General features: G+C 46.3%; 2 protein-coding genes across 3 annotated transcripts in view; one reads left to right on the forward strand and one right to left on the reverse strand.

Annotated features, from left to right (window-relative positions):
* Window positions 1-15947, forward strand: rgn (regucalcin). The gene is made up of 8 exons (XM_085373634.1): window positions 1-65; window positions 7099-7288; window positions 7366-7548; window positions 7624-7718; window positions 8821-8935; window positions 9011-9142; window positions 9258-9412; window positions 13513-15947. Exons 2-8 carry the CDS (start codon window positions 7126-7128, stop codon window positions 13561-13563), a joined length of 894 nt encoding a protein of 297 aa, XP_085229760.1. The 5' UTR covers window positions 1-65; window positions 7099-7125; the 3' UTR covers window positions 13564-15947.
* Window positions 15098-25577, reverse strand: part of LOC146618081 (formin-like protein 2) — a 15985-nt gene continuing 5505 nt past the window's right edge. Inside the window, exons 12-28 of one of the 2 annotated variants that reach the window (XM_085373633.1) lie at window positions 25311-25460; window positions 25085-25186; window positions 24630-24850; window positions 24433-24536; window positions 23321-23506; window positions 21528-21548; window positions 20852-20976; window positions 20563-20765; window positions 19708-19942; window positions 19560-19628; window positions 19373-19453; window positions 17587-17716; window positions 17346-17506; window positions 16389-16490; window positions 16192-16290; window positions 15314-15437; window positions 15098-15229 (exon numbers count right to left, since the gene is read on the reverse strand). In XM_085373633.1, the coding sequence (XP_085229759.1) occupies window positions 15141-15229; window positions 15314-15437; window positions 16192-16290; window positions 16389-16490; window positions 17346-17506; window positions 17587-17716; window positions 19373-19453; window positions 19560-19628; window positions 19708-19942; window positions 20563-20765; window positions 20852-20976; window positions 21528-21548; window positions 23321-23506; window positions 24433-24536; window positions 24630-24850; window positions 25085-25186; window positions 25311-25460 (2202 nt within the window). In that variant the 3' untranslated portion in view covers window positions 15098-15140. Of the gene's footprint in view, window positions 15230-15313; window positions 15438-16191; window positions 16291-16388; window positions 16491-17345; window positions 17507-17586; window positions 17717-19372; window positions 19454-19559; window positions 19629-19707; window positions 19943-20562; window positions 20766-20851; window positions 20977-21527; window positions 21549-23320; window positions 23507-24414; window positions 24537-24629; window positions 24851-25084; window positions 25187-25310; window positions 25461-25577 lie in introns of both variants that reach the window. The other variant, XM_085373632.1, reaches the window with a different exon arrangement.

A 25577-nucleotide genomic window follows, 5' to 3' on the forward strand; every position in this document is an offset into this window, starting at 1 on the left:
GCGAGACTGGGTCAGTGTGCACACACAGAGAGCACTTCAGAGTACTGCGTCTGGTACTGCAGCAGGTAAGTGGGTGCCGGTTCAGTTGTGTTTATGTGTACTGAGTACATGGTAGCGCTCCAGAAAGCTACAAACTTAACTTCTTTACACCGAACCAAACTCCGTCTAAAAATGTGCTGATTTTTAGTGTCGCATGCTTTTCCGGAGGCTCGCGAGGTAAAAGTTTGGTGTTTCCGGATGAAAGCGAATCTGTTTTTAATTCGGCATTAGTGTTTGCTCCAAACTTCACGGGACTCCGTGAGAATCTGAATTTTGGCTTGCCAGGGCTCAGCTCCTCACTGTAACACGGTCGTTCACCTCAATGAAGACGTGCACGAGCCGTGCGGGGCAGGGGCGGATCTAGAGAAATTTTCTTAGGGTGGCATGAGGGTGGCAAAGAAATCAAATGGGGTGGCAAAATCAAAGCCTTTTTTTTTTTTCAAACACATATGCAGGTGGTTACATATGGTTAGTTTTGATTATATGTACTGTATAGCCTGTATAATAAATAAGTATGTAGCCCAATAAGTATAAAATCTTGAAAGCTACACAACATGAGGCGGTCTATTTACAAACACAGGTCTAACTTGAGTTTCACTGTTTTTTGTTAGAAAACAGTCACATTGTTACAGCTTAAATTACACAAAATGTCAGAAATCTGCACTGTCATGAACAAACATGTAAACCTAATTTTTCATGATTTGTTGGATTAACTCACTGAGGTCTGAAATACAACCGGCGATTTTGACTCCTTTTGAGTTTACGTTTGTATTTTTTTCCCCTTGCCTTGTTTGGTATCTTTTCAGCTCAACTGAATTTAGTTGTTTTTTTCACTGACATACTGCATTAGTGTTACTGATCTGAAATCACACAAAGAACTTAAGATCCTAGTAGTATTTTTTTTACTGTAAAAAAACCCACAGACATGTTGAGTAAATTTTTATAACTTGAAATGCAAATATAAATTGTACATTTTGTAAACATAAACAACTATTTATCTAAAAATGCAGCCAATACACCTGCCGTTTTTTTCATTTTGTATAACCATTTAAAAATCTTACTAAAACTAAAATGAGAGAACAATCAGGTGTTGCAATAAGATGCCCCACAAATGATGTGTGTCAGTAAAAACAGGAGAACAGCACAGGGAGAAACCTGCAGGCCTGACAACAGCAGGTGTATCACTCCGCTGGTTTTCTACTTAGTCAGAATCAGAATCAGAATCAGAAAGGGTTTTATTGCCAAATGTTGAGCAGGTTTACAACATTAGGAAATTGCTGCGGTGCTTCAGTGCAAACATACTGTCATAAAAATATAAAAATAAGAATAAGAATTAAAAGTGCTAAGTGGATAGATATATACATGATATATACATGAGTGCAGGTGGTGATCAGTGCCAAACATGGAATGATGCAGTGAACACAGCGTAGGGTCATGTGTTAGTGGTGGGAACAGTCATACGGTTATTGTTCATGTGTTCAACAGCAGAGGGGAAGAAACTGTTCTTATGGCGAGAGGTTCTGGTGTGAATGGACCGGAGCCTCCTGCCTGAGGGGAGCAGGTCAAACAGACTGTGTCCAGGGTGAGAAGGGTCAGCTGAGATCCGAGCTGCACGCCGCAGTGTCCTGGAGGTGTACAGGTCCTGCAGAGATGGGAGTCTGCAGCCAATCACCTTCTCAGCAGAGCGCACAACACGCTGCAGTCTCTGTTTGTCCCTGATAGTGGCTCCAGCGTACCACACGGTGATGGAGGAGGTGAGGATGGACTCGATGATTGCAGTGTAGAATTGCATCATCGTCCGTGTTGGCAGGTTGAATTTCTTCAGCTGCCTCAGGAAGTACATCCTCTGCTGGGCTTTCTTAATGACGGAAGTGATGGTGGGCTCCCACTTCAGGTCCTGGGTGATGGTGGTACCCAGGAAGCGGAACGAGTCCACAGAGGTGATGGGGGTGTCAGTCAGGATGATGGGGGGGAGTGGAGCTGTGTGCTTCCTGAAGTCCACAATAATCTCCACTGTCTTCTGGGCATTCAGCACCAGGTTGTTGTGGCTGCACCAGGACACCAGACGTTCAACCTCCCTCCTGTAGGCAGACTCATCCCCGTCCGAGATGAGTCCGATAACGGTGGTGTCATCTGCAAACTTGATTAGCTTGACAGACTGGTGGGTGGAGGTGCAGCAGTTGGTGTACAGGGAGAAGAGCAGAGGAGAAAGAACACAGCCCTGAGGGGAGCCGGTGCTGATGGTCCGGGAGTCCGAGACATTCTTTCCCAGCCTCACATGCTGCTTCCTGTCCGTCAGGAAGTCAGTGATCCACCGGCAGATGGGATCAGGCACATTCATCTGGGAAAGCTTGCCTCGGAGATGGTCTGGAAGGATGGTGTTGAAGGCAGAGCTGAAGTCCACAAACAGGATCCTGGCGTAGGTTCCTGGGGAGTCCAGATGCTGCAGGATGAAGTGTAGGGCCATGTTGATGGCGTCATCTACAGACCTGTTGGCTCTGTATGCAAACTGCAGGGGGTCCAGGAGGGGGGCCGTGAGGGTCTTGAGATGGGAGAGAGCTAGGCGCTCAAATGACTTCATGACCACAGATGTCAGAGCCACGGGTCTGTAGTCATTTAGTCCAGTGATCCTAGGTTTCTTGGGGACAGGGATTATGGTGGAGGACTTGAAGCAGGCAGGCACATGACAGGCCTGCAGTGAGGAGTTGAAGATGCCAGAAAACACTGGGGCCAGCTCGTTTGCACAGTGTCTGAGGGTGGCAGGAGACACACCGTCTGGGCCGGGAGCTTTTCGAGCATTCAGACTCTTAAACTGCTTCCTCACATCTGCTTCATGAATATGAAGAGTTGTGGTGGGAGGAGGTGGTGTGAAATCCTCTTTTGTGTGGGGTGAGGAGGGGGGTGTTGTAGGTGAACAGTTTGAAGGTGGTGATGGCTCTATGGAGGGGGGAGAGGTGGGAGAATTAGTGTCCAAAGTGCCTCTATTGTTGGGGCCGTTGGAGGTGTGAAGGCTGCCTGATGGCTCGTCAAAACGGCAGTAGAAGTCGTTAAGGGTGTTGGCCAAGAGCAAGTCGTCAGTGGAGTGGGGGGTTTTAGGCTTGTAGTTGGTGATATTCCTAAAACCTTTCCACACAGAGGCCGAGTCATTCTCTGAGATCTGCTGCTGCATCTTCTCAGAGTGCTGATGTTTAGCAATGTCCACTTCTTTAGTGAACCTGTACTTGGCCTCTCTGTAGCAGTCCCTGTCTCCGCTTCTGAACGCCTTACTCTTTTCCAGCCACAGCTTTTTGAGTTTAGGGGTAAACCAGGGTTTGTCATTGTTATAACTCACCCTGGTGCGTGATGGCACAATGCTGTCCTCACAGAAGTGGATATAGGAGGTGACAGTGTCCGTAAACTCGTCCAAGCTGTTAGAAGCAGCCTTCAATGTGTCCCAGTCTGTAGACTCCAAACACGTGCGAAGCTCCTCCACAGCCTCGTTGCTCCACAGTTTTTTGGTCCTCACGACAGGTTTGGAGAGCTTCAGCCTCTGTCTGTACGCGGGGATTAGGTGGATCATGACGTGGTCAGAAAGTCCGAGTGAAGCGCGGGGCACCGCACGATAGGCCCCGCTGATCGTGCTGTTACAGTGGTCTAATGTCCTCTCCTCTCTGGTTGGGCATTTAATATACTGCTTGTATTTGGGAAGCTCATGGCTCAGATTGGCTTTGTTAAAGTCCCCAAGAGCAATGATGAGAGAGTCCGGGAATGTCCGCTCCATGTGCAGTATCTGCTCCGCGAGTGCGCACTGAGCTGCCTGCGCATCCGCATCTGGCGGGATGTAAACAGCGGCCAGGATGAATGAAGCAAACTCCCGCGGAGAATAAAACGGTTTGCAGTGAATGAAAAGGTATTCCAGAGAGGAAGAGCAGTGCTGAGCAATCACTGTTTCATCTGTGCACCAGCCACTATTAATGTAGAAGCAGACACCTCCACCTTTGGTCTTACCAGAGAGAGAGGCCTGCCGGTCAGCGCGCAGCAGATGAAAGCCCTCCAGCTTGAGCGCGCTGTCCGGGATGTCCTCACAGAGCCACGTCTCCGTAAAACATAACACACAGGAGGAGGCAAAGTCTCTGTTCATGCTTCTCATCAGGGCCAGTTCGTCTGTCTTATTCCTGAGTGATCGTACATTGGAAAGGAAGATCCCAGGAAGAGCAGTTCGCAGTCCACGTCTCCTCAGACGCACGAGTGCGCCGGCTCGCTTACCTCTCTTTCGGCGTCTCACTTTCCTGATCAGAGTCTGCAGTAAATCTGCCGCAGATGCGACAAATATTGGAAGTAAATCCACAGGTGTTGTAGTCCTGTGGTTAAGAAGCTCTTCTCTGATGTAAGAATATCCAGAGGAGTGCCCAGACACAGAAGTTATGCACAAAAACAAGACAGAAGTAACGCACTGAAGCACCAGGGCATCCATACGCGGCGCCATCTTGGATCGTGACAGTGTTTACATTGCAAATGTGCCTTTGTGACATTCATTAGTGCCCTCACTGACACACAAAACAAAACAACGACTACACAACACAATAACTAAACACTCCACACTAAACGTCACAGATCTGCCACATCTAAAAACTCTCTCTCTCGCTCTGTCTCGCTGCCGTTACCGTCACTCCTAAAACTTTTCCCTCTTCCTAAAACACCAAATCACACATGTTGACTTTTTTTAAATTGGCCGACATGGTACTTTTTCCACCGATAGGAGAGAGGTGGCTTTTCTTCCTTTCTTTACTGTTTTCGTGCTGTCCTTACAAAACGCTTAAAACACACACACACAAAAACGTGACGACAGTATTTAGAAAAAAGCGTGGCTTATATATATTATCATAACTCTGGATTTACTGGCCTGTAATTAAAATTTAAAAACTTTGAAGTCCGAATTTTCAATGTGGCTGAAACAGAGACTCAGCGGCTGCAGCTTGTTGCTGTGTCAGCTTACATCAGTCATGTGATTTGGAGGTGCAGCGTGTCCGTGGACCACAGAGGGTTAACAACACTCACCTTCCATTTCCACAGTGTAACATCCACCCACCTGTGTAAAAAGCGAAATTCCCATGGTGTTGTTCAGAATGTGCTCTGGCACAATCATAAGCATCGCTTGCTACTGAAAACAAGAAAAAAGCCGGTCCTGCTATGGGCTGAACCATTTGTTACTGGTGAGGGGGGTTTATATTCAGTTTTAGCATTTATAGTCACTGTTGACTGTAACTACGCTCAAACTGTTAATGCTATCTTATTTTAGTAAACAACACTGTCATATCCAAAACTGGGGTGGCAGGGGATCATTTTAGGGTGGCACTTGCCACCCCATGCCACCCTTCTAGATCCACCCCTGGTGCGGGGACGAGCGACGTCAAATTCACGTAGTTCACCTGTAGTTGATGAGACAGGTGAGGCCGACACGTACAAAGACACACAAGGCGGAAGCAGCGTGTTGGTCCTGCAGGACTCTGCAGTCTTTAAACTTTTTTTATTCTGCGTGTGCGCACGCGCGTGGTTGCTGGATGGTCGAAGTTAAAGACTGTGTCCTCCCTCCGCTGAACTGTGCGATCCTCACGCACGTGTCACTGCCGTGGCAGATGTTTAATGATCGGATCCAGAGCAGTCTGTGCACCTGGAGCATGATGAGGAGGACACGGAGCCATGAAACTTGAGGAGGTTCCCCTCATGTGTGGAGGCGCAGCCGTCACGGCACACTCCTGCTGGGACACCACAGAACAGATGAAAAGTGTTGAGGTCACAGTGGGCTGTCCTAGTTTGGGGCATGTCCCTGCTGTCCTCCTGCACCTTCACCTGTCTCTGTAAGCGTCTGTTGTTATGCCTGAACCTGTGAGGTTTTATGGGACATCAAAGTGACGACCAGAATGCTATCAGGCTCATCAGACTCCTGCTGATTTGTTGTGGGGTAATAAAGACAGCAGTTTTCAGTTTTATTTGTCATATGCAAGTTAGCACAGGGTCAACATTGCAATGAAATGTATTTGATGAGCAGAAGACAGTCACTCAGCAGAATGGTACAGTGGAAAAAATAGTAAAGAGCAAAATGTTAATAAAATATAGTAAAAGAAAAAAGATTAACAGTTAACAGACTAAATATATATATGTATATATAAATATATGTACACTAGTGATTGAATAAAGAAAATCTTATATAGGAATGTGAGGGGGGGGGGCAAATGGGATATTGCACAGTGGCAGGAATGAGCAGCAGTACAGACTGAACAGTACAATAAATTTTTGCATTTAATACAGTATTGCACTTTTTTTTCTCTTAATATAAATACCAATAAAGTGGAGTGACCAGGGAACCAGCAGCTCTTTAAAGTGTCTGAGAGATGAAAGAAAGCTGACTCACTCAGTTTAATGTTTAACTCACCAGTTAGTTAATAATCAATCAACAGATCAATATAAAAAAAACTGCATGTCATGTAGGCTGCATGTTACATAAGACTGCGTGATGCAGTACTCCTTTCTGAACATGAGTAGTACTACTTTATGTAAGACCGCAGTACCTCCCAGCACAGAGCTCATGGTCGGGGTCATTGTCGGGGTAACGGCTGTCCTGTGGGCACATTTCCATTTCCACAGTGTCAATCTGGACTGTACAACTCATAAGGTCAATGTTTGTGTTTCGCCTGTTGCCCTCATGTTTATGACATCACCAGGTGTGTTAATGACATCAGAAAGTTTTTATTCTGGGATCAGGGTCTAGCCCGACTCGCCGTCAGGAGAACTTCCTGTTGTTATGAGTGGAGGTCACGAAGGTCGTGTCAGCGTCACGCTGTTGTCCAGGTGACCGTTATACTTCGCCCACGTTCCTCTGAGCAGTACAGGGAATGTCCCATCAGACCTGTTTCACCAATCAACAAGACACCTGCTCAGCTGCTCATTCATAAGGCGATTAGTTGATTCTCCTAGCAGCTGATTGGTGATTCACTAACACAGTACAGGTACATGTAGTACAGGTGAGTTCAGTACATAATTTGATTTAAAACAACTGACCTGCTGTTTCCATGGCTACAGTGTCCTGCTCTGTGATTGGCCCCAAAGATGTCGTCAGTGAAGGTGCACCCCATAGTGAAATCAAGCGCTCTGATTGGTGAAGGGCCGGTGTGGGAGGAGTCAGAGCAGACCCTGCTGTTTGTTGACATCATAGGGCAGAAAATCCACCGATGGAGTCCTGCGACCAATCGCATCCAGTCTGTGGAGACAGGTGGGCCAATCAGCATTTTCACCTGTCTGACGCTTACCTGAATGTTGACCATGTCTCACCTGTCCTTCTCCCCTCAGCTGACACAGTGGGCTTCGCGGTTCCTCGCAGGTCGGGCGGGTACGTTGCAGGTGTGGGTCGCAACATTGTGGCTGTTGATTGGCAGATGCACAAGGTGACATCACTGGTGGAGGTCGATGAAGACAAACCGAACAACCGCCTGAATGATGGGAAGGCTGATCCGAGTGGACGACTGCTAACGGGTCAGTCTGCACACCTGGTTACTGTCTTACCTGCCTGTCTCTCTGTTGCTATGGTAACAGTGGGATGTGTTTTAGGTACGATGTTAAAAGATTACCCGTCCGGGGAAAGGAAACAAGGAGCTCTGTTCTCTGTAGCCCCTGACCTCACTGTGACCAAACACCTGAGCCAGGTAACTTAACCTGCCTGTGATACTGACTAAGATAATCCTGTTGGTGTTCTTAATCAAGTGGCTGTATTAGGGCTGTTCGATATAACGATATATATCGGATGACGATATAAAGACATCTATCATTTCATATTACGCTATTGTTTGTTTCGTGGTGTCATAAAATAAACTGTTTACGGCAATATTTATTCATGGTTTTGATGGTCACTGTAGTTATTATTAATTTCTTAAAGTTCTCTCTTTCTCTTATATTTAATATAACCACACTACGGACGGACAAGCGCCTGTTTTTACGTGTTGTCGTTAGCAACAACGACGGTAAAACCATCGCGTGGCTCCGCTGTCCGCTTGTTTGTTTTCCACGTAAACCTTTCACAATAAAGCTCAAGATCCTGTTGAGACTTTTCAAAATAAACTGAATCACGTGAAAGATGCAGAGAGTTTACGGATGAGAAGAAAAAAAAAGAGCCGTCAGGTGCTAAAAAATAAACCTTAGACTCAAACTTTGAAAGAAAATGGTGGCCGTTACAACTATCCATCCATCCATCCATCCATTCGCTTCCGCTTATCCTTTTCAGGGTCGCGGGGGGCGCTGGAGCCTATCCCAGCTGTCATAGGGCGAAAGGCGGGGTACACCCTGGACAGGTCGCCAGTCTGTCGCAGGGCCAACACACAGGGACAGACAACCATTCACACTCGCATTCACACCGCCGTTACAACTAATGTCTAAAAATGTATAGTTTCATGCATCAGTAAAAGCACTCGAATCCAGGTAAAGGACGCCCAGCTGGAAAAACTTCACACAAGTCGAGCTGCCCGAGATTCACAGAATTTACAGAAAATATTACATTTTTGTGATTTATATCGTTGTCAGGACGATAAATGTCTTATATCGGGATATGAGATTTTGGTCATATCGCACAGCCCTAGGCTGTATTAATGACATCAGCCAGGTTGGCAGCTCATTAAACAAGACAGTCAATGAGCCGTTGATACCTGACCATGTAAAATAAATGTACAGTCTCACTGTACCTGTCTGTCTCACCCGTCTGTCTCACCTGTCTGCCTCACCCGTACCTGTCTGGCTCACCTGTCTGCCTCTCAGGTGGACATCTCTAATGGGATGGACTGGTCTGAGGATCAGAAGACGTTTTTCTACATCGACAGTTTGGCTCTGACTGTCGACGCCTTTGACCACGACCCCAGCACTGGACACATTGGTACCTGTGTACTTATGCTGCACATTGTGTGTGCTTATGGTGTAGTACATCTGTATTTATAGCCGTGTTTCCTAGGTAATCGCCGTGTGGTATGCCACATTCAGGAGGGGGAAGGGATTCCCGATGGGATGACTCTTGATGCTGCAGGTCATCTGTGGGTGGCCTGTTACGACGGAGGGCGGGTCATCAACATCGACCCTGCTACTGGTTAGTTCTGGTTCTGATGATTAGTTCTGGTTTCTGCCGATTCTGGGTGTTTCTGTAAGTGCGGTCATTTTAAAGTGGTGGTGATGATGATGATGTACCTGTCATACACTCACAGGTGTGCGGCTGAAGACGATCTCTCTGCCGGTGACGAAGACCACCTCGTGTTGTTTCGGAGGTCCAGACTACTCTGAGCTCTACGTGACCTCGGCCAGTCTTGGCCTCAACCAGTCTGAGAGCAAACAGCAGCCCCTGGCTGGAAGCACCTTCAGGGTGAGTTGGCAGCTCATGTGTTCCCTTTTAATAAACTTTTGACACTTGACTGTGAGAAGATGATGAAACACAAAGAGCTCTCAGACTGTTTACAGTAGATGGACGTACTCAACTTTTATGTCACTGACCCAAACTGGAGCTCAGACTTCTTGGGTCATGTGTAATATTGTAAGGTAAAGACCCTGCAATAATACAGAGATATCCCAACAATCAGACAACCCCCTACAAGCAAACACTTTGGCGACAGTGGGAAGGAAAAACTCCCTTTTAACAGGAAGAAACCTCCAGCAGAACCAGGCTCAGGGAGGGGCGGGGCCATCTGCTGCGACTGGTTGGGGTGAGAGAAGGAAGACAGGATAAAGACATGCTGTGGAAGAGAGACAGAGATTAATAACAAGTACGATTCAATGCAGAGAGGTCTGTTAATACATAGGGAAAGGAAAAACTCAATGCATCATGGGAATCCCCGGCAGCCTACATCTATTGCAGCATAACTAAGGGAGGATTCAGGGTCACCTGGTCCAGCCCTAACTATATGCTTTAGCAAAAAGGAAAGTTTGAAGCCTAATCTTGAAAGTAGAGATAGTGTCTGTCTCCTGAATCCAAACTGGAAGCTGGTTCCACAGAAGAGGGGCCTGAAAACTGAAGGCTCTGCCTCCCATTCTACTTTTAAATACTCTAGGAACAACAAGTAGGCCTGCAGAGCGAGAGCGAAGTGCTCTAATAGGGTGATATGGTACTACAAGGTCATTAAGATAAGATGGGGCCTGATTATTTAAGACCTTGTATGTGAGGAGCAGGATTTTTGAATTCAATTCTGGATTTAACAGGAAGCCAATGAAGGGAAGCCAAAACAGGAGAAATCTGCTCTCTCTTTCTAGTCCCTGTCAGGACTCTTGCTGCAGCATTTTGGATTAACTCAAGGCTTTTCAGGGAGTTTTTAGGACTTCCTGATAATAATGAATTACAGTCGTCCAGCCTGGAAGTAATAAATGCATAAACTAGTTTTTCAGCGTCACTCTGAGACAGGATATTTCTAACTTTAGAGATGTTGCACAAATGGAAGAACTCAGTCTTACATATTTGTTTAATATGTGCATTGAAGGACTTGTCCTGGTCAAAAATCAGAATCAGAAAGGGTTTTATTGCCAAATGTTGAGCGGGTTTATAACATTAGGAAATTGCTGCGGTGCTTCAGTGCAAACATACTGTTATAAATTAAGCTTAAATAGACATGAAAATAAAAATGAGAATAAGAATTAAAAGTGCTAAGTAGATAGATATATACATGATATATACATGAGTGCAGGTGGTGATCAGTGCCAAACATGGAATGATGCAGTGAACACAGCGTAGGGTCATGTGTTAGTGGTGGGAACAGTTATACGGTTATTGTTCATGTGTCCAACAGCAGAGGGGAAGAAACTGTTCTTATGGCGAGAGGTTCTGGTGCGAATGGACCGGAGCCTCCTGCCTGAGGGGAGCAGGTCAAACAGACTGTGTCCAGGGTGAGAAGGGTCAGCTGAGATCCGAGCTGCACGCCCCAGTGTCCTGGAGGTGTACAGGTCCTGCAGAGATGGGAGTCTGCAGCCAATCACCTTCTCAGCAGAGCGCACAACACGCTGCAGTCTCTGTTTGTCCCTGATAGTGGCTCCAGCGTACCACACGGTGATGGAGGAGGTGAAGATGGACTCGATGATTGCAGTGTAGAATTGCATCATCGTCCGTGTTGGCAGGTTGAATTTCTTCAGCTGCCTCAGGAAGTACATCCTCTGCTGGGCTTTCTTAATGACGGAGGTGATGGTGGGCTCCCACTTCAGGTCCTGGGTGATGGTGGTACCCAGGAAGCGGAATGAGTCCACAGAGGTGATGGGGGTGTCAGTCAGGATGATGGGGGGGAGTGGAGCTGTGTGCTTCCTGAAGTCCACAATAATCTCCACTGTCTTCTGGGCATTCAGCACCAGGTTGTTGTGGCTGCACCAGGACACCAGACGCTCAACCTCCCTCCTGTAGGCAGACTCATCCCCGTCCGAGATGAGTCCAATAACGGTGGTGTCATCTGCAAACTTGATTATCTTGACAGACTGGTGGGTGGAGGTGCAGCAGTTAGTATACAGGGAGAAGAGCAGGGGAGAAATGTCTGTGAAGGTTCTCAGTCATCCAGGTCATCGTAGTCAAAGGAGCTTGCAAAGAAAAGCGTCTGGACTTCTTTAAGTTGCTTGAAGACGTTTCACCTCTCATCCGAGAAGCTTCTTCAGTTCTAAGGTCAAATGGTGGAGAGTCCCAGATATAAACCTAGTGGGAGTGACCCCCCACAGAGGGACAAAAGGACCCCCTGATGATCCTCTAATCGCCTGAGCCAAGGTGGGAAACTGGGCGTGGGTCCCAATCAGCCAGAGTTTCGGGTGTGTTCATTGTGAAACCTGGCCCCACCTTATCATGCGAATTCCTGAGGTCAGATGGCCCAGGATGTGAGTGGGCGTTAAGGCGTCTGGGAAGGGATCTCAAAACTGGATTATAGATGGCAGAGAGTTGGTGTCGTAAACCCCCGCCTCTGTTCAAAGATGGTCGCTCACAGTGGACATAGATGGCTTCTTTCACTCCTCTTTCAAACCATCTGTCCTCTCTGTCCAAAGTGTGAACATTGGCATCCTCGAAAGAGTGACCTTTATCCTTAAGATGCAGATGGACTGCTGAGTCTTGTCCTGTGGAGGTGGCTCTTCTGTGTTGTGCCATGCGCTTGTGAAGTGGCTGTTTGGTCTCCAATGTAGAGGTCTGAGCATTCCTCGCTGCACTGTACAGCATACACCACATTGTTAAGTTTGTGTTTTGGCGTTTTGTCTTTCGGGTGAACCAGTTTCTGTCTGAGCGTGTTGCTGGGTCTGAAATACACTGGGATGTCATGCTTGGAGAAAACTCTCCTGAGTTTCTCTGATACGCCGGCTACATAGGGGATGACAATGTTGTTGCGTCTGTCCTCCCTCGCTGGTGTCTGATCTTCTTTTCTGTGCCTCTTTGCTGACTTTAAGAACGCCCATTTAGGATAGCCGCACGTTTTGAGTGCTTCCTTTACATGTGTGTGTTCCTTCTTTTTCCCTTCAGGCTTAGAGGGAACATATTCTGCCCGGTGGTGTAGGGTCCTGATTACTCCAAGTTTGTGTTCCAAAGGGTGATGGGAGTCAAAGAGGAGGTACTGGTCCGTGTGTGTGGGCTTCCGGTAAACTTCGATGTTGAGTTTGCCGTTCTCTTCAATGTGCACAGCGCAGTCCAGGAAAGGCAAACAGTCGTCCTTTGTGTCTTCCCTGGTGAACTTGATGTTCTTATCCACAGCGTTAATGTGCGCAGTGAAGGATTCCACTTCTTGTGTCTTGATTTTGACCCAGGTGTCGTCCACATATCTGTACCAGTGGCTGGGTACTCTTCCTTTGAAAGAGCCAAGAGCCATTCCTGCGGTTTAACTCATTGGTGTGTGTTATCTGGCTTCATGGACAGATAGAGCTGGGTGTCATCTGCATAGCAGTGAAAATGCATGCTACGTATACTAATAGTTGGCTCAACAGTGCTCTGACTGTTTGTCAGCCTGGCTACAGAGCTGAAGAGAAACCTGGGGTTCTTATTTTCTTCAATCAGTGACGAATAGTAAGATGTTCTGGCTTTGCAGAGGGTTAGTGGTTAGGGTTAGGGGTTATGTCTCTAGGGGCCACCGCATATATTTATATGTAAACATATAAATAAATCCACTTTTTTTTTTTACATTAGTAATTTCTTTTGTGCATAATTTTATATTGTTGTTGATAATAAATTAATTAAAATGGTAAATGGCCTGCATTTGTATAGCGCTTTTCTAGTCCCTAAGGACCCCAAAGCGCTTCACACTACATTCAGTCATTCACCCATTCACACACACATTCACACACTAATTAAAGCAACAAAACAACCTGAAGAGCTGGTTGGGAGCCGAGAGAGCCGGCTGTTTTTAGTGAGCCGAGCCGAAAGAGCCGGTTCTCCAAAAAGAGCCGGAATTCCCATCACTACTGCCCTGACTCGTGTGTGTGTGTGTGTGTGTGTGTGTGTGTGTGTGTGTGTGCGCGCATGCACAGGTCACAGGACTCGGGGTCAAAGGTCGACCTTCATACGCTTTCTCCGGATGAACTTCAGGAGAAGACCTGATCCATCAGTGACCTCTAACAGCCAATCACAGCACAGATCAACATGATGAACTAATCAACATGTTTACTGATTACTTGTCAATCAATCAGTGTACTGATACATGATTAACAATCATCAATAACACAGATTAATGATGCTTTGTGTTGGAAATAAAACCTGAGTGACAGAGGGATTGTGGGTAATGTAGTGTCAAACAGAACACACTGCATCATGTTGACAAGGTGCGCTTTATTAACACACCAAGTGCAGAATCACCACCAAACACAAACACAGACACGTACAAGCATTGCTACACGGTGATCTAGAAAATGTCTGTACATGTAGAAAACGTTGTGCTGCCATTTTTTTGTCTTCTTTGAATCTAAATGATGAAGAGGAGAGAAGGGGAGGGGCTTCAGTCTGAGACTGGACCTCTAAAAGGAAACGGGGACTGCAGAAACACCACAGAAACATCAGTGGGAGTCGAGGTGTGTCGAGCACAGAGCCCCACCTGCCAACTTCACTGTCGTCGTGAACCTGCTCAGGTGGATTCCGGTCCACAGGTGGGAGCTCCTTGTGTTTCAGCTACAGCGGCCCCTCGGTGCCACACTCCAGATTGCAGCGCTGAGTCGTGACCTTTGGGTGACCAGCTTTGCAGGTGTGTGTGCATGAACAGCTGGAAAACAGCATATTGTGGCTGGTGAGGCTCTGCAAGTTAACAGGCTAACTGACAGATGTGGGCTCAGGAGGGTGGAGAAGGGGCGGAGCCACAGATAGAGTGATACTTCAGTGAGGCTCTGGTACCTGCAGTAAGGCCAGTAGATACAGTAGAACACAGTAGAATATAGTGAAGGTAGAACCCTGTACAGTTAAAGAAACAGACCGGAGAAGCCCATGCACTCTGACCCCCCCCCGACCTTTGACCCTTCGGATGTTTGTTAGCCCTCGTGGTGTGAAAAGGCATGTATGCACCTTTGCTCCAGTCCAAACCCAAATGCTGCTCTACAGCATCGTCTGTGGCGAGGCACAACTTTGTTTTTAGCACCGCGGGTTCTCGGTTGTCATGCCAACGGCGTTCAGAGCCGCATGATCTGATTACAGGAAGTGGAATTCTACCTGACCACAGACCACATGATCTTTGTCAGGAGAGGTCAAAGGTCAGATTCAGTCTGTAAAGTGCTCTGAGTAACATCTGCTGGGAAGGTCATGTGATCTAATCAAGTGTTATTTTATGTCTGTGGCGAGGAGGAAAGGCAATGATTAGGACTATATCAGTTCAGCTGGAGGGACGCTGCCCCCTGATTGTTCTGCCACGCTGCTGGACTTCAGTCAAAAGGTGTTTAAAACACCTGCTGAAGTGTTCAGCTGACAGCCAAAAAGCCAATCACAGCAGGACAGGGCATCCTTCCGATCGATCCGGTTTAGCTGAGGTCAGGTGTGTGGGCGCCCAGTCTATGCACAAAGAAACCAATAAAATAACATAGAAAACATGATGTCATCAGTTAGAGCGATCAGAAAAGTTCAAAGTGCTAATTGGTCCCATCAATGAAAAGTGGGCGTTGTCACTCTTCGTGACTTCTCAGTAGTGCTCCTCGGTGTGGGCGGGGTCACAGAAGAAGCGAGAGCTGCGTTTGGCAGTCCGAGCCGTGAAGGGGACGGTCTTCAGAGCTGTAGATAAGCGAATAAACAGTCAATCAGAGGACAGCTGACACGCCTGCTGTGGTCACTCACGTGCCTTGGCAACATGTTTACCTGTTATGATATCCTCGATAGCGCCGTCCTTCCCCTCATAAACATGGCGGCTGTCTTTTCCTTGGCGCCTTCTGAGCTCCGTGATCAGCTCCTGCTGCTGCCGCTTCCCTCTGTGGGACGGAGACTGAGAGGGGGAGGGGCTTCAGTATTAGACGCTGTGACACGTCACGTCACCTGATCGATCGATTAGTGATCTGAATAAACCTAAATCTGACCCCCTGGAGCCTCCTGACCAATCAGAGACTGTTGAAATCATGATGTCAGCGAGGACAAAGAATTACTGAGCTTCTGTCATGGTCTCCGTGCCTGCCCAGCTGGCCCCGCAAGGCTACATGTGTTTGTTTTGCTTTCTCTCTCTCTCTCTCTCTTTCTGGGCGGAGCTCACTGCGGGCTCCCGCCCTTGGCCCACACGCCTGTCCACTATTTGAGGCTGGGACACAGATCTTCTCGTCGCTGGATGATTGTACTACAGACTTTTCCTTCCCGTACCTGTGACCTCCCTGCAGTGCGTGTGTGTGAGGCTGGGCATGAAGACGAGAGCGAGTGTGAGAGAGCTTCCCCTTGGTCCCTTGGAGCCTGGATTTTCCCCTCACTGTATATATTGTGCACCGGTGTTGTAAATAAACTGTGTTTGGAAACGTCAACCTGCTCTGCTCTTGAGTCCTTACTCTCAGTTGTGACAGCTTTATTTTTAAAAACAAAGATGTAAAGAAACTTTCAGAGAACCGAGGTATTTTAAAAATACCTGAAAACTAAACATTTTGGTTTAATGTAGGAATTCAACATGGAGGTGCAAGCATAAGCTCCTCCTCCATCAGGAGGTCACATCCAGCTGACATAATGGGAGCTAAGTAATGGATTATGTCATGAAGTTTCACCCTGGTCTCCTCTTCCTCCTCCTGCTGCTCCTCCTGTTCCAGTTTCTCCAACAACATCTGCTCCTGACGCCTCCTCTGCTCGTTCTCCTCCTCAGCCAGCTGGAGACACACAGAAACATATTAATGCAAAACTAAACTCAACTGATATAGGCCTACTATCAGAGAGGGAGCATGGTCTATAGACAAAGGTTACCCACCCTGTAGGCTTTGATGAAACGAACAAAGATTGGGAAGAAGACAGACGGCGGCATCGTCTTTGAACTCTCTCCGAAAAACTTCACGGCATCTTCAAAGGCATCCTAAAGTTTATACACACACACACACACACACACACACACACACACACACACACACACACACACACACACACACACACACACACACACACACACACACACACACACACACACACACACACACAGAGAGAGCTGGTTATCATCAGTCTACCTGTTCTCGTACCTTAAAAAGACAAACAATACATAAAACTGATTAAGAAACAAGTTAGGAACATGTGTAAAGCTTGTAGGTTTAGTGTTGGTAGTGTTGTGGGTTTACCCCTCTTCTTCTCCTTCTACCTCTTCTTCTTCTCCTTCTTCGTCTTCTCCTACCTCTTCTCCTCCTTCTTCGTCTTCTTCTCCTCCTCCTCCTTCTACCTCTTCTTCTCCTTCTACCTCTCCTTCTTCTAATAATAATAATAATGGATTGCATTTATATAGCGCTTTTCGGGACACCTCAAAGCGCTTTACAATACCACTATTTATTCACTCTCACATTCATACACTGGTGAAGGCAGCTACAGTTGTAGCCACAGCTGCCCTGGGGCAGACTGACAGAGGCGAGGCTGCCATATCGCACCATCGGCCCCTCTGGCCATCACCAGTAGGCGGTAGGTGAAGTGTCTTGCCCAAGGACACAACGACCGAGACTGTCTGAGCTGGGGCTCGAACCGGCAACCTTCCGATTACTAGACGAACACCCAACTTGAGCCACGATCGCCCTTCTTCTTCTTCCTCTTCTTCTCCTCCATCTTCTCCTTCTCCTACTCCTCCTATGTGCTCGGCTGTTTGGTGTTCACAGTTTGAGCTGATTCTGCAGGAGGAATTGCACCTGAATCATGGCTGTGTGGTAACACATGGTGTATGTGTGTTTCTCACCTGAGCAATGCGTGCGTCCTCCTGCAGTTTGCTGAGCCGTGATTCATTCCTGCTGATGAAGTCTTTGAGCGTAGCATTGTGCGACACGCTGAACTCTCTCCAGGTGAGCTCCATGCCGCGCTGGAGCTCCTTCACATCACTCAGCACGTTCTCCAGACTCACTGCACAGTACAGGTAAACGAGCTCAGGTAAACGGGCTTCTCGCAGGGAGCGCAGCGTCCTGATTGGCTGTCAGACTCACCTGCGGCAGCCTTGTCCACGTAGTGAAGCTCGTTGTAAAACAGAGACACAGCAGGATACTTCTCTCTCACCACATTGCTGATGTAATGAAGCAGCGTTTGTGTCCTGTCGGTTGACTTGGTCTCCAGTAACTATGCAGAAAACGCACAACCATGGTAACCGCAACAAACAACAAGGCTCTAGAGCAGGGGTGTCAAACTCAAATACACTGTGGGCTAAAATTCAAAACAGGAACAAAGTCGCGGGCGAACGTTAATATTTATTGAAATATATTTATTCCTCCAGATATAAGAATGAATCTTTTCTTATGGACTCAAACACGTTTTGCTGAAAAACTGAATATGGAACAAGCAAAGCTTAATACTAAACAATATATATATTAGCTGTATAATACCAGTAGGCCAGCTCTAATAGTAATTTGGTATGGCTTCGCGGGCCAAATGTAATTAGGCTGCGGGCCAAATTTGGCCCGCGGGCCAGAGTTTGACACCTATGCTCTAGAGTGTGCTCCAAATAAAGAACTTTGTGATGAGAAGATTGTTCGTTAATCATTTACAAATCAATACTGTCTGTATGGACAGCAATTAAAAACAAGGTGAACATGTAAAGCTGTGGCGTTAAGCGATGCGGTTGGAAAATTTGGGTGCACCTAACTTTTGTGCTGGTGCACCTAAGAAAAAAAGTTAGTCTAGAGCCCTGAAACACACAAACGGTCACAGCTGCGTGTTGGGGCCTATTAAAGCTCGCTCTGGGGATATGTCCACACTAATGCGTTTTTGTTTGAAAACGCATTGTTTTCTCTCCGTTTTGGCCTCCCGTCCACACTGAGATGGCGTTTTCCCCAAGGAAAAACGCAGCGTTTTTGAAAACGCTCTCGAAAACGAATAAATATGAAGACAGTGCATTTGCGTCGTAGTGTGGACAGTGAAAATGGAGACTTTCGAATCGATGATACATTTTAGTCATGTGATGCAGTCATGTGACCAATTAAACAAAGATAGCAGTTGTTTTGTTTGCTATCAATTTTGACAGCCCTATTAAAGATAAATATCAGCTTGTACATGCTTCAGGTAGCTTTTCTTCAAATTATTTAATTCTCACACGCTTTTGCAACTTTGTTCTTTTGTGTTACTCGCAGCAACAACTCCACCTCATTGTTAGTCCATTTAAAAAACGTGGTGCTTTTCCTTGACGCTTTGCCGCAACGTTTCAAGGAGTTGGAAAGTAAATAAACGGCTGACGGAAATGAAGGGGGCCGAATCTTCTTGCGCTTCACGCAAGTACTGGAATGTAAGCGTTCTCGTCCGTTTCAATGTGGGCGCACAACTCTGTGAAAATAACTGAAAACGCTAGTGTGGACGTGGATTGTTTTCAGATGAAAACGCCGTTTTCAAATCTATCCGGGCTAGTGTGGACGTAGCCTGAGCCTTTTGGTGGGATTCACTGTATCAGACTATAAATAAACCCACCAGCAGGGGACGCCTGTGCTGATGTCTGATGGAGGTCTGCGAGAAACTGGTTCAACCCAGCTGCCATGGCAACACACCAAGTTATAAAAGTCAAGAGATCTATGACTGACTCATGTGACACAAGATGTGATGTCATTGCTTATTTTGGTACATAAACTCCAAACATGTCAGGCAGTTAAACGTCAATTATTAGAAATTAAAGCTGTTTAAGTGATAAAGATACTAAATTCAAAATAAAATTAATTAAAATCATGTTGTGCTGATTGGTCGGATCAGTGATTCAGTGTGTGTGTGTGTGTGTGTGTGTGTGTGTGTTACCAGGTCTAAGCTCTGCAGCTTGAATCCATACACCGCTCCTCTCTTACTGCTGTTCATGTAGTTTCCCAAAGCCAAGATGATCTACGACAACACACAGCAGCTGAGCATGAGTATTGATGACACTGACTGATTATTGATACAGAAACAGAGAATCAGGCAGAATATCCACAGGTAACCTCAGACTGACCTCGAGGATCTTCTTCAGCTTCTGAGAAGACTTTATAGAAACTGAGGCCGCGATCATGGCGTGGAGTTGCTGAAAGGAAACAAGACGGTCAGATGGGTCACACCTGTCGATATACTTGCATACCTTCCTATCTGTATATCTGTCTCACCGGTGTTAACATCTGGACGTTGTCGTTGAAGTTGCCCATGAAAGTCATGATGGTCATGCGCTGACTGAGTCTCTCAAGGCGACTGAACTGCATCATGAAGCGATCTTCGTCACTTAGTGCCTCCAGAGGTTTTCGGTCCCTCTCATATTGCCGTAGCAACTTCAACTCAGCCTCCGTCGGCAGGAAACGTGTCAGACACTCTACAAAGTCCACCCGAACGGTCCGGAGGTCAAACCTGGAGAGATGATGGACTGGGTTGATTTGATAGAGTGACTCGGAGTGTACACAGGTACCTAATAAGCCACTTAAACACACCTGTAGAGGGTCACCTGATTGATTTCAGGCACATTGCAGTATGGCTGACTCAGATTCAGTTCTGAGGCCTGAATCTGAAGTCTGATTATCACTGATGGAACCCAGGCCAGGCCAGAACCGACTGCTTTTATTGGGGTCATGGGATGCTCACTATGATGCTGTTTAAACTCTAAAGTACTCTGAGACAGAGGAACTTCTATGATGTCATCTCAGGCTGGGTGTGAAGGCAGTTTGTCTGATGAATGGAAGCCACCATGAGTAAATTCTCAGCTAACAGAGGTAACAAACTCCAAATGTTAAAAGCTCTGATATCGGAGGCAGAGAGAAGAAGGTCAAGGATCAAAGCTAGGAAGAGATCGATGGATCATAAAGCAGCAGCTCTGGTGGACAGAATCATATGCCCACCTGAACTCACCTGTAAACACACTGCTGTTGTGCACTGCTGTTATATAAACATAGCTACATTCAATTTTGCCTATTTCTGACTCTGGCACCAAGCTGGCATCGCTGGCACCTGTAACCTGGTGCAGTTCCACCTACGTTTGGATGGCACGGCAGATGACCTCTGACCCCTGGCCGGCCTTCCTCAGCGTGATGGCCAGGTTTTTGGCTCTGTTGGCCTCCAGCAGAGAAACTTTGGACGGAGCTTTCTGAGGAAGCTTCTGTCTGGACAGCGTCAGGTCCACAGCTGGACCCTGAGCCTTGGTCTTAAACATCTCCTCGAACTCCTCCACGTTCAGGTCCTGAGACACACACAGGTCATTGCAGATTTTAAACAGGTGAAAAGCTTTTGTTAGCCCTGAGTGATGCCTCTTGCTGTGGATGTTACCTGCAGGATGGACTCGTCATCAATGTCATTGAAGATGGTTCCGTTTATCTGACTTGGCTTCAGAGCTACCCAGTTCAGCACCGGCATCCTGAACTTGGTCTGGATTGGCTTCTTTATCTTCACCGCTGTGCGAGACATGTGAGCAGGGAGACATGTGAGGAGAGGACGAGACTGGCCTCAGATTGGTACTGCGAGTGACTAAAGTCCAGCTGTGTGTTCAGACCGATCAATCAGTTTGTGCCAAACTGCTGAAGGTTAACAGGCATCACTGCACCTGTTACTATTGTCAGGTACAGGTGCGACAGGTGAGCAGGTCTGTATGGGACAGACCAACAGAAGTCTGTTTTTCTAGCATAACCAATATAGGTCTTCAACTTAATTCATGGATGAGCATTACTTTGGGTCTCATCAGAGCCAATCTATCCCTCGGACTCTATTTTATTTATTTATATCTTTTCTCTTCTCAGGTAAGAGTAGGTATGATCCTTCAGTCTGAACACACATCATAGAAGTGGGATCAAACATATGACTCTGACTGACAATTGTGGCAGTTGATTAATTGAGAAACCAGCCACTGACTGGCTGCGGCTGGTTTCCAGGTGATGGAGGAATGGAAGAAGATGGAGGGTGGGGAAGTAAGGGTGTTTTGTGAAGATGTTAGAGAAAGTAAACGTACAGAACAATTTGAGAGCACCCTCTGTGAGCAAAACAGAAGAAAAGAAACAACATGTTAGTAAAATGGCAGTTAACATACACATTTATCACACTGACTAATATTTCTGGACTCTCATCGGCTGAAGGTGTGACATATTTAATTGTAAGGAATAGACAGCGTATATAAAGAGATCTGAACTGTGGTTATTTGTGTAAACTGAGAGCTGAGTTCTGGTGAAGCTGCTGAAGTTGAATCAGTTCTGTAAATTTTATTTTGATAAAATGTGATGGAACAAATATCTCTAATGTCTTTTATTAGTGACGATGGTATAAGTAGGATAACAGTCTGAGATTTGAGCTCCATTTCACTTCAGTGGTTCTTCATCAATAGTACAAACAATATGCAACTTTTTCTGTATGAACAGAACATTAAACTGAGAAAAATCCAAAAAAGTAATACTCTGTATATATCAGCATCCATTCACCAATGGAGACTGTTGGAAATATTTAATATTTAATAAGAAATTAACTTCCCAGAAGTAAATATTAACCACCAGAGAAGACCGTCATGACTGAAATTTGCAGACAAGGACTCTATGACCTCTTGGACTTCAAGGACACGTGTTTATTTAAGTCTGACCATCAGCCACCTGCAATCCAAAGCAAAGCATTCATCCAAGGAAAAATGATGCAAACCAAACCTTAACCAACCTAAACTCCAAACCAAACAATCAATGAAAGCCAAACTCCAAACCAAAACAAACCGAGCAAAACCAAACTCTCAATCAAACTAGAGTCCAAACCAAACTAATCCAAGCCAAACCAGCCAAAGACCAGATCAATCTTAACCATGTCTGTTGTTGTGATTTGGTGATGTATAAGTAAAACTGAATTGAAAATTGAATTGAATTGAACTGAATCAAACCAAAACAGTCCGCACCAAACCAAACTCTCACCTAAATCAAATCTGGACCCAACCAAATAATCAATACCAACCCAACCTAAACCAAAAGAATCCAAGCCAAAAGCCAAACTCTCAACCAATGGTTCGGTCAAATCCAAACTTCAAACCAGACAAAAACAACCCGAGCAAAACCTTGCTCTTAACCAAGCTAAACTCCAAACTTAAACAACCTTAACTCCAAACCAGAGCAACACAAATTCGAAATCAATCCAAATTCTCAACAAATTCAACTGAGTTCAATGTCACCAGTTATCACCACCATCATCAAACAAAGGCTCAGATTCACTGACTACCTGCTCTGCATGAGTACCATCTGGCCTCAACAGATCTTCTATTTATGGCTTTTCCCTGATCTGATGTATTACCTCTCCAACATTTCAGAAACAAACTCTGACTATGAAGAAGACAAATCTACAACCAAGGAAGAACAACCAAAGGTTGAAAACCCCGGCCTCAAACTAACACAGATTCACTGAGATTTGCTGACCCAAACTACAACCACCTCCTTCTGTTCAACCTTTGCAGACCTTAGTTTTTCACCCAAATGTTACCAAAAACCAACTTCTCAACTGAGAAAAGTAAAGAGAACTAACAACTGGCTAAAAAACAAGAACAGCTGGTGTCAGCTGGAGTCAGCATGTTTATAGTTTCTATTATTTTTTTTTCGTAATAATGATTTGAAACTGATGTCTATAGTTCATGTCCTGATTAACTGTAACTGAGTTTACTCCTCACCTGGCTGCAGTAATGTACAGGTGTAGTGTTGGTGTGGTTACAGGGGAAAGGACAGTTTGATGGTCAGGTTTGGTTCAGTTCTAAACAGCCTGTGAACCCACTGTTTGCAGTCTCACCTGCAAGTCCAGAGTTAAAGATGACTGTAGGTGACCCCCCTGTTCCTGGGAGTGGTGGGGCCACAGGTGGAGGAGGCGGGGGCATGGGGACGGAGGAGAGCTCACTGGTCCGACAAGGTGGAGGAGGGGGAGGGGGAGGAGGAGGAGGACCAGGTGGAGGAGGTGCTGGGTACGGTCCGTTGGACACTAAAGAGGAAAAAAAAAGACAATGTTATTACTCATTATACAGGTGATACTCAGCAGTAAAGTAAAGTAAAAATCACGAAGTGCTTCACAGAAACGGACATACAACCTCAAACAAACAAAATCAACCAAAAGCAAGTTTAAACAGATATGTTTTTAACTGCTTTTAAAAGAAATGACTGAGTCCACAGATCTCAAACTCAAAGGGAGTGAGTTCCAGAGTCTGGGGGCCACTGATACAAACGCTCTGTCACCTTTTGTTTTTAGCCTTGTATGCTGGACAACCAGCAAGCCCTGGTTGCAAGACCTCAGGGACCTGCTGGGGCGATAAGGAAGAAGATGATCGCTGATGTAAATGGGAGCTACACCGTGCAGGGCCCTATAGGTCATGATTATAATCTTAAAACGGACCCTGAACTTGACAGGGAGCCAATGCAGTTGAATCAGCAGGGGAGTGGCATGGGAGTATTTGGGATGCTTTGTCAGAAGCCTGGCAGCAGCATTTTGAACACCCTGCAGTCGTTCCAGGGAGGCATTACTTAAGCAAGTAAACAAGGAATTACAATAATCTAAGTGAGATGAAACAAAAGCATGAAGAATCATTTCCAATTCAGAGCGTGACACAATGAGCTTAGCAATATTTCTTAAACGGTAAAAACAAGAACGAACCAAAGATTTAATGTGTGTGTCCAGCGTCAGAGCTGGGTCAAATGTAACACCAGGGTTCCTAATGGAGGGTTTAATATAAGAAGCAGGAGGGCCTAGATTTTTAACCACGAGGGGAACAAAATTCTCAGGAGCAAAGACAATGACTTCACTTTTATCAGCATTTAGTTGAAGATAATTATCAGCCATCCAATCTCTAATGGGATCTAAGGACCGCAAGATTTGAAGCTTAGAAGCATCAGTACCTGCAAGGTTCAACTCACTTGTGCCTGGCATTGGTGGAGGAGGAGGTGGAGGAGGTGGGGCCAGCATGCCTGGGGCTCCGCCCAGCCCCGGTCCCATACTGTGATAAGCTACAGTCTCAGGGCTGCAGGAATCAATCAAAATCAATCAAAAACAAAATCCTTAGCCAGAAGTTTTTAACTGTGAGATACTACAGCTTCTAGGTCCTGTGATTCACCTAGGGGACAGGTTAGGACAGGGTGGAGGTGACGGAGAGGCAGAATCAGCCACCCCTCCATCGCCCTCTCCTCTCTGTGGTTGAGGAGCTCCGGGTCCTCCGGCCTGCTGCGCTTCCTGAGCCTGACGCTCCAGACGACTCTGACGTCGGATCGTCTGGTCCTTTTCCCGTACCATACGCCGCAAGGTATGCACCTGTGAGTTAGCACTGGCATACACATCCTGCAGAGGTAAGCGGTGATGGTGAGTCAGGGGCAAGAGTGGTGCCAAAGAACAGTCCAACATTTTATAAAACCCATGTTTAAAAAGTATTTCAGCCCTGTAAACTCCACATTATTCCCTGTAGATGTCTCTTCATCATTATCACCATCTGACCTACTCTTATACATTTATTTGCCTCATTTATTTGCTCCATGGTGACAATGTACATGTGGTTTCCACAGTAACAAGACTGACCCGGAGTTGGTCCAGCTCTTTGTTGGTCTGCATCAGCTGTTTCTCCAGTTCCACAATCTTCAACATTGCTTCGTTCTCCACATCCAGCAGACGTTCTGACATCTGAAGGCATATAGAGAAAGAAAGAGGCTGGTGAAGGTCAGCACAAAACCAGAGATTTATCATAATGTCTTTTAAGACTTGACCCCTTTGTTTCCACCTGTCTCCCTCCACCTGGAGGTCTTACCGTGGCCAGGTTCTCCTCCAGTTCCTCGACTCTCTCCAGAGCAGCAGTTTTGGTCTCTGCATCCTCCAGCAGTGTCCCGACATCAAATACGTTGTCCAGGTACGCCTGAATCTGAACCTGCAACCTGTCACTCTCTGTGTGCTTTAGCCGCTGAGGTGAAACAGGTGAGGGCACAGGTGAGGAGACAGGTTTTGGTGAAACACATCATTTTCTGAACAGCACTAGATGTAAATTAAAACCACATTCTGTCTGAGAGTGACTGTGATG

The sequence above is a fragment of the Diplotaxodon limnothrissa genome, linkage group LG15, assembly GCF_057381915.1.
Source record: "Diplotaxodon limnothrissa isolate DT_005_m linkage group LG15, D_limnothrissa_male_GT1.1, whole genome shotgun sequence".
NCBI classification, from domain to species: domain Eukaryota; kingdom Metazoa; phylum Chordata; class Actinopteri; order Cichliformes; family Cichlidae; genus Diplotaxodon; species Diplotaxodon limnothrissa.